The following is an 8,421-nucleotide window of genomic DNA, read 5'->3' as shown; positions in this document are numbered from 1 at the left end:
GCTCGGCGAGCAGAAAACTTACTTGACAGAATTCAGTGTCAAGCAGTGTTAATGTCTGTTAATTTGATTTTACTTTAGACACTTTAGAACAAAGCAAAGTATGAGTTTAACTATCTATAGTAACAATTAACACTTTTAAATTTAAATAATTTTAATTTTTTTTATAATTTCTATCATAATTATGTTCTTTTTTTCATTTTTTTTTTTTTTAGTTTGTCTTCCCTTTGTTATCTCTTGATTAGTTAGCTTACTGTTGAAACATGGTTTTAATTTTGTAAATTTAGTATGATGTGAAATTTACTCTATTAATCATTAGTTAACAGTTAGAGAGAAGCTGGAGCCTAATTATTAAATGCTGGAAAATAGCTTTTAATCAAGGTAAAAATAATTTTGTTTACTGGTAACATAATAAAACCAGTTACTACAATTTATTCTGTGTTTTTTTAATTTTGTTAACATGCTGCTTTGAAAACACTTTCTTTCTCTCCCTCTCTCTTTTAGATGAGAGGGAGATTTAATAAAACTTATGTAACTACTGAGCTCTTACGTATTTCTTAATACCACAAATGATAATGATCATTTATAAGAAATATTTTACGAATTGCTTGCTATTTTACGATATAGTTGCTCAAATTGTTTAACTATAATTGTCCCTTGATTGTTCAAATATTGTAATAAATAAAATCTTTTTAGTCCAAGTATTTAAGTTAATAAAATATCTTATTAAGTTGTGGTGTTATTTGCCATTTGTTACTACATTGTGTTGTCTAGTCTTTTTATAATCTTTTTTAATTATTCTGTAGACACAGAATATATATTTTTTGTTATTATTATCCTAATTCTACTAACAATAAAATGCAAGTAGTACTTTTGTAATTAAAAATTGTAATTTTTTTTTTCAGTTCCTTTTTTAGGTATTTGCAGGCTTTACTTGACTTTCCTTTTCTGGTACCTGTGTTGTGACAGATTTTAAAATGAACTTAACTGATGTTAATGCGGTCTTTATGTTGTTAACTATAAGCAATGACGTTGCTGATAGGGAGTCAAAGTTAAAATATTTATAGATAAATTTGTATTTAATTTTTTAGATAATATGTCAAGTTATTAATTAATTTTTATTGTTACTATTGATTTAATAATTCATAACGTGTATTACAGGTTGCTTACTGCTAGTCATTATTGCTATGAATTCATATTAGTTAATAAAATTGTATTGAATATTCTCTGGTTATCGTGTTTTATACGTGTTTAAATGCGAGTTTGATATCAGTAGGCAACATAATAGAGCGCAAGGATGCAAGAAAAAAAGAAATCAAGAAAACAAGAGAGTTCTACACGTGCTGATACTGCTTACATATTGCAATCTTGCGGGCATACGAAAAGAAGCTATACTGGCAGGTGCTTTAGTAAACTAACGCGACATAATGTCTCTATCTATAAGATACTGCACTAACTAGTATGAACTAATGAAATATTTTATTGGAGTGTATAAACGCAGGAAGGATGTCACAATTAACTCTCTTTTTGAATATAATAAAGATATTTTGGTGAGCTGCTAGCCAAAAACTACTAACAAACTAGTATCATTGGCGTTAAATGTTGCATCAACAATGAATCGTTTGGCAATTAGAATTACGCGTGAGATGATAGATTTAGCTATCTGAATTTACTGCATCGCACATTGCTAAGAATTGGTATTTAAATATGCTGTTAAAGAATCCTCAGTACTTAAAGATGGTCGTTCTATGCGTGATTAGTTGTATGTTATTTTTGGGACAAGTCCCTACCGCGTTGTCTTGATTTCTTGGATACTTAACAATACATATATTGTACGTCTATAGATTTAATCAAAAACAAGGATAGAAACAATTAGGGGGCTACAGATATTATTTCTCATTTTTTTCTCATTTTATTAAAAATAAAATGAGAAAAAAACACTTAAAGAGTCATAACCTTTTGAACCTAATGTCTTCATATGCCATGTCATCTCGAACTGCTGAAAGGAAGTTTTAGATGACATGGCCTTGATCGACAACATTTAGTGTAATGAGGAGGATCAAGATGCTGATAGAGTCACAAATGGGCCCAAGTGTACTAAGAAACTATATTCATAAACAGAGATTTGATAATGCAGGCATACAGAAAGAGTAAAAAAAAATTGTATCAAATTCTTACATTACTTTTTAAATTATGAATTCGTAGAAAAACTAAAACCAAAGTATTTTTTTTTTAATTTGTTTAAATGTACAATCAGTGGCGGATTAAGACTTTTCGGGGCCCGGGGCTATTTGAAAGTAGGAGGCTCCGCTCCACTAACAACGACAAAAATGAGTAAAACAAAGATTTTCTTGAAAACGCTATCACTGATATTTATTTATATACAAATTTTATATTTATTTTATTGAATTAAGTTGAGTGATTTTTTTCTGATTTTCTTCCCCGCAAACTCTGCAATCACATCGCTGAAATCCAAAGTTTTTAATAATTTTGACTCAATAGTTAATCTTGCTATATTACTTAAACGACTATGGACCATTGTTGATCGGTGCATGTTCTTAACTCTTTTAAGAGTAGAGAATGATCTCTCAGCCTCGCAATTTGTTATGGGAATAGTTAGAAACAAGCGATATGCTATATAAAAATTTGGAAATACATCAATAATATCGGTTTCAACAATCCAATTTAAAACATGCAGAGGATTCAATGCGTTTTCATTCTCATATTTATCTTTTTTATGTGAAAAAAAACCCGGAGGCTGCAACTTTAATAATGTTACAAATAGTTCTATTTCAAATATGAACTATCTTCTAAATCATTTGAGAACACTTCTACAAATTTTTTCGCGCTAACTTGCCATTCCATGGTACTAATAGTTAACAGCTTCGATAGAAATCCAAATAACTTATTTACGTGGTTGTAACCATCACTTCTTATAGTTAATTGTGTCACAAGTTTGTCAATAATGACAAAAAATGTATTCACTCGAAACTTGTCGGATACGCTTAAAGAATCAACTTGGTTTTCTCCTTTGCTCAATTTTTTAATTAACTTTCTTTTGTTCTTATCAGAATAGTCGTTTTCAACAAACGAGCTAAGTTTTTTTGATTCATTCTCAAATCTCGTAAAGTCGTTTCGTAAGTTTTTTACAAAGTCAATTAGTGAAAGTAACATACTGCTTGCTGTATACAAATCTAATTCAACTTTTTGAAGAAATTTGCTAACTGCATTAAACCTCTTAAGTATGTGATGCCAAAGTACAGCCATGAATGCAAACTCTAGCTTAGTGATCTTATTTAATAAACACAAAGCTTCATGACGAGTATCAGATTTTTCTTCTGTATCCTCAGCTATATGACATAGCGCTGCATGAATTCCATCAAAATTTTCTACCAAACTTTTTGAAGCATCTGACCTACATGACCATTGTGTATCTGATAGGCGCTTGAGTGTAGCATAATTTCCTTTCAATAAATCCTATCTATGTGTTGAAGCTACAAGAAATGAATACAAACTCTGGAGAACGTCAAAATAGTTGATAGAATTGATGCACTCACCGACACTGCACTGCCCTACTAAATTTAAAGAATGTCCAGCGCAGGGGATATAAAAAGCTAATTCACTCCACTCTTTTAAACGTGCCTGTAATCCAGAATATTTACCATATATATTGCTTGCATTATCGTATGCCTGTCCCCGACAATTGGTTATATCAATATCATATCTTTCCAGTAGATCTAAAATGTCAGTAATCAAAGATTTACCGTCGTGGCTTTTTTTTTATTTTTTAGAAAACAAAAAAATTTGTAGAAAACAAAAAAATCGTTCATACACGTGGCCATTTAGATAATAACGAAATATCACAGAAAGTTGATCCACGTGAGAAATATCAGGAGTCGAATCTACGATAATTCCCCAGTATTTTGCTTTTTTTATTTCGGTAATAATGTGCGTTAAAACCATTTGAGACATAATATCAATTAGCTCTTCACAAATAGTTTTAGACAAATAATTTACATTACCTTTGCCTTTATTTGCAAAAGTGTGAATGTGTTGCTTTAAAACTGGATCAAATTGAGTCAACAGTTCTAACATGCCTAAGTAATTTCCGTTATTTGACGATCATATAACTTCATTATGGCCTCAAAATGCTAAACCTCTTCCGGCTAAAAAAAAGAATACCCGCAACTATTCTATTTAAGATTGCAGACCAATAATTAAATTCCCTTTTAATCTGGCTTACCATATATTCATCGACATGAGTATTTTGTTTTATGAATTCTATCCACTTAATTATACATTGAATATGCTCCTTGCTGTTTTCGTGGCCGAAAATAATTTGTTTAGCTTTTTTCCAATTGTAAAAGCCACTTTTGACAAATACGTTGTCGTAATCGGTTGAAAACAACTTGCAAACATAACAAAATACACATCCAGTGGATTCAGAAAACATTAATCATTTTCGGTCACACTTTTCGCCATTATTCATCCCTTTTATATTTAACCGAATAATATCTTAACCGGTTTTTGAACATCCGCTTCGAAGATTCAAAATTAGAGTCTTTATTTTATAAAAAAGCTACCCCTTGTTTAAATACTTCATACGTTCATTTTCCTTTAATTGTAATGGCCATAAAGCAGGGTCTTCGCGTAGAATGGTATCTAGGGGAAAAAATCATGATAAATGAGCCTAATAAAAAAATAATAAGTGACAATTTACAGAATAAAAATATTAACTGCCTAAAAAGTTAATTGTTTGTTTAGCAGATGTTAGAGGTGTCATTAAAGATAGTAAAAATTGGAGTACCTGAGTCAAGCTCATTGTTATGCATTGTAGATTCAAAACTTTCAACTTCTTGAGTTTCATTTGAAGGACCTTGGCAGGCTACCTCATTTTCCGTGTTATTGTTTTCATCTTTTTTTTCATTGTTTTCATTATTATCTACAGTTTGTGGAAATTGCATAATAGTTTGGTTTGATGAAAAAAAATTTGTCATTTTCGGAAGTTTAGCTGCCATTTCCTCTCTCTCTTTCTTCAATCTTCTTTTACAAGCTCCACTTTTATATTTTCTTAGCATTTTAATTATAACTGTATAACCTGAAAAGTGTTAAACTGTTCTTTTTTTCTCTTTCACGAATTTAGCGCTTCAGCTATTAAATGCATTCACACAAGAACTCTTTTGTGCGGAAGTACAAAAGAGTTGTAGAATTGCAATCGTTAATGCATTTTCAATAACAATATAGTTATTCAAGTCATTAATAATTTTCCAAAGGGACTTGTTTTTGTAGCAATTTGTACAAATGTTACGTTCAATTATTGCTATAAGGCGCTGCTATTAATCTAGTAATTTTTTTTTTGTAGAAGTAGTTGCGCTCCATCGTTGTCAAAGACCGGAAAAAATATATAATGCAGCGTTTTTGTTGACAGTTATTTTATTTTTGTACTTTTGTTTTCAGACAATTTAGTCAATTTAACTTTGGCTCTTTTAAGTTAATAAAAGATTTAATTTTCAGAGTTAATAAAAAATTATTTACTTTGAATCGGGGCCTCTAAAATTGTGGGGCCCGGGGCTATGGCCCCCTCCCCCCCCCCTCCTTGATCCGCCACTGTGTACAATATTTATATTATTATATTTATTACGCATTACTATATTTTTCTTGATTATTTATACTTTAGGCAGAAAAATTACTAAACAAAAAATTTTATGATTCAAAAAAGTAATTATGTATTATAATGTATTTTTTAAGTATGAAATTTGTAATTTTACGAATGTAAAATGTAATTTTAGTGATACACTAGTTCTAAATGCCTAGCGTCGCCATTTCATCAGTTGTGTTTTTCAATAATGTAGTTGTTAATTTTCGTTTGTCATATTGAGAAATATTCTTGGAAACAAGTTTGGTTGAAGATTTTTTGATTTAAAACTATGTCGCTGTGGAAATATTTTTATAAAATTAAAAAAAATATTTTTCAAAACAATTGTCACTTATTAGACAATATTTTTCTGAAATGGTTATCACAAATAATTAAAGCTTTATTGACAATAATATTTTGATATAATATTGGTTTGTAGAAAATTGAACTAATATCTCGCGGGTTTTATGTACATTTTTCATTTTATGTGTGATGAATATTAAAAGTAAGCATGATAACAGTAAATCCTATGGTTTTATAAATAAAGTCATAAATAGTTAGAATTTAAAATCTTTATTACTGGATTTGCAATTACTAAATTTATTATAATAAATATTAATAGAAATGGGAGGAAATTCCATAAAAATATGCAACTGTAGGATACATTGAAATATCGCACTTCATCGAAAAAATTGCAATGTTCTTCGATGTAACACCATAAGTTCCATGTCTTCTGTTAAAAACTGAACAACTTTTGCCCTTTTCTTATGTGAACTTTAAATACAACCTTCTGTTATATATTTTTTTAAATTATGAACATTCCGTCTTACATAGAATACGCTTAGTCGGGTATTTACCCGCAAACATATTTCAAAAATTTTTTCTATTGTATATATAGTATATTGTATTTGTAATATTTTGCATTGTCACCTATTGCTAAACACCACGTTACGATTTCGATGTATTTTCTTCTTGAATGTGCATTTTTACAGTTTTTCTGTTGTAAATAACTGTATGATTTTAAGCAATATTATTTTGCAAATAAAATAATATTATTTTGATAGGCACCCCAATCAACATGACTACGAAAAAAAAGCAAAGAAAAACAGAAGATGAAAACCGCGACTTTAAAGTTGAGTGGACCAAGAATTTTGCGTTTATTCAAAACTTTAATGGATTTACGACATGTCTTATTTGTTAGGAGAAATTCGCGCATAACAAGAAGTCAAATTTAGAGAGACACTTTACTATAAAGCACGTGTCGTTTAGCACTAAATATCCTACCGGGATGCAAGAAAGAAAGCAATTGAGAAACTTCTGAAGAGTCAAAAGCCGTCAACTTCTGTGTTTAATAACTGGATGCAATCTTCCAACAATATAAATATGGCAAGTTTTGTTTTTAGCCATGAGATAGCTAAGAGAGGGAAACCGTACACAGACCGCGAATACATAAAAAATTGTTTTAAAAACTCATCTGAAGCGCTATTTCGGGATTTTAAGAACAAAGCAGATATTCTGAAAAGAAATAAAGAGGTACCATTGTCTGCCAAAACCATTGAAGATAGAACAATTAAAATGTGTTCGAATATAACCACCCAGCATATCGAATATCTGAAATTGATTTCGGCTTTGTCAATAGCAGTTAACGAGTCTTGTGAAATAAATGATACTGCACAAGTTTCACTTTTTGTAAGATTTATGTCTCATTTGGGCCCTAAAGAAGAACTTTTAGGATTATTGCTACTCAAGGGTCAGACGCGTGGAGAAGACATCGCAAATGCTGTAACTAAGTGTATGGATAAAAATCATATTCCACTCGATAAAATTGTGTCGATTTCGACAGATGTAGCCAAAAGTATGACCGGGGTAAGAAAAGGGTTTGTTGCTATTTTAAAAGAAAAAAAAAATCACGATATACTTGTTTACCATTGTATCATTTATCAAGAAGCGCTTTGTGCGCAAACATTTCCGGATAAAATTTTTAAAGTTATGGAATTAGTGATTACAATTATCAACTCCATTTCAGCCAAAGCTCTTAATAATAGCCAATTCAAAGAATTTTGACCGTCATCAGGCGTAAAATACCAATTTAAAAACCGTTACAAAATAAAATATTAAAAATCATAAAGAAGTCATTACAAAGACGACGTCATTACAAAGTCGACGTCAATAAAAATTGTTTTGTTTGTTTAAGATATTTATGATTATAATTATGTTATGAATAATTTTGTTCAAAAAATGGAATTTAAAAGACAACGGCTACAGAGCACCCGCTACACTGTGTTTCAAGCATCTGAACTGTACTTTCAACATCTTTGGTTTTTTCCTGTTGGCTTATAAGTTAAAAAAGAATCTTTCAAAATTCACTGGGTTGTCTTTATTTATTAAAATCAACAATTGCATCAGGTTTTCTTTGATATATTCAGATTTTCGCAAATATGACATTCGATGCGCTTCATTATTGCTTTTAGACATTGCTGTTCTTAAAATCTTGATTTATTGAATTGTTGATTCAGCCATGTTGAAGGATTGCGACAATATGGAGTAGTAATTTTAAATGTAAGTGTAATAAAATGTCTTAGAGGTGCATCTTTAAAACAATCTAGCACTTTTTTTTTTAGATATATAAAGTCAGTTGATAAGCGGGCTCTTTATGGTTTTCTACTGTTAAGTTTAATTAGTGTTGCATATTTTTTTTAAATTACGACTTAATTCTTAATTTATAACGTAAAAAGGAGGTTTATAAGAATTTTAAGTTTTATAAAGTGCGAGACTTTTAGCCCCTCCCC

At 30.1% G+C, this 8,421-nt stretch overlaps 2 protein-coding genes across 2 annotated transcripts in view; one reads left to right on the top strand and one right to left on the bottom strand.

Annotated features, from left to right (window-relative positions):
• LOC136089866 (zinc finger MYM-type protein 1-like) overlaps positions 1 to 5,075 on the bottom strand; it is a 13,186-nt gene extending 8,111 nt beyond the window's left edge. Inside the window, exons 1-6 of the mRNA XM_065815958.1 lie at positions 4,805 to 5,075; positions 4,603 to 4,659; positions 3,830 to 4,094; positions 3,555 to 3,769; positions 2,911 to 3,461; positions 2,518 to 2,761 (exon numbers count right to left, since the gene is read on the bottom strand). Of these exons, the coding sequence (XP_065672030.1) occupies positions 2,518 to 2,761; positions 2,911 to 3,461; positions 3,555 to 3,769; positions 3,830 to 4,094; positions 4,603 to 4,659; positions 4,805 to 5,075 (1,603 nt within the window). The remainder of the gene's footprint in view (positions 1 to 2,517; positions 2,762 to 2,910; positions 3,462 to 3,554; positions 3,770 to 3,829; positions 4,095 to 4,602; positions 4,660 to 4,804) is intronic.
• A 1,940-nt stretch (positions 5,076 to 7,015) lies between these two features.
• Positions 7,016 to 7,696, top strand: LOC136089865 (general transcription factor II-I repeat domain-containing protein 2-like). The gene has a single exon (XM_065815957.1). It carries the CDS (start codon positions 7,016 to 7,018, stop codon positions 7,694 to 7,696), a length of 681 nt encoding a protein of 226 aa, XP_065672029.1.
• The last annotated feature ends 725 nt before the right edge of the window (positions 7,697 to 8,421 follow it).

The sequence above is a fragment of the Hydra vulgaris genome, chromosome 13 (genome assembly GCF_038396675.1).
Source record: "Hydra vulgaris chromosome 13, alternate assembly HydraT2T_AEP".
Taxonomy (NCBI): Eukaryota; Metazoa; Cnidaria; class Hydrozoa; order Anthoathecata; family Hydridae; genus Hydra; species Hydra vulgaris.
Note: the sequence above shows the minus strand (reverse complement) of the source record. Positions and strands in the feature narration are given on the sequence as shown.

Bases quoted from the DNA above. Each gene is read 5' to 3' on its own strand.
- LOC136089865 (XM_065815957.1), top strand. From the start codon at position 7,016: ATGGCAAGTTTTGTTTTTAGCCATGAGATAGCTAAGAGAGGGAAACCG.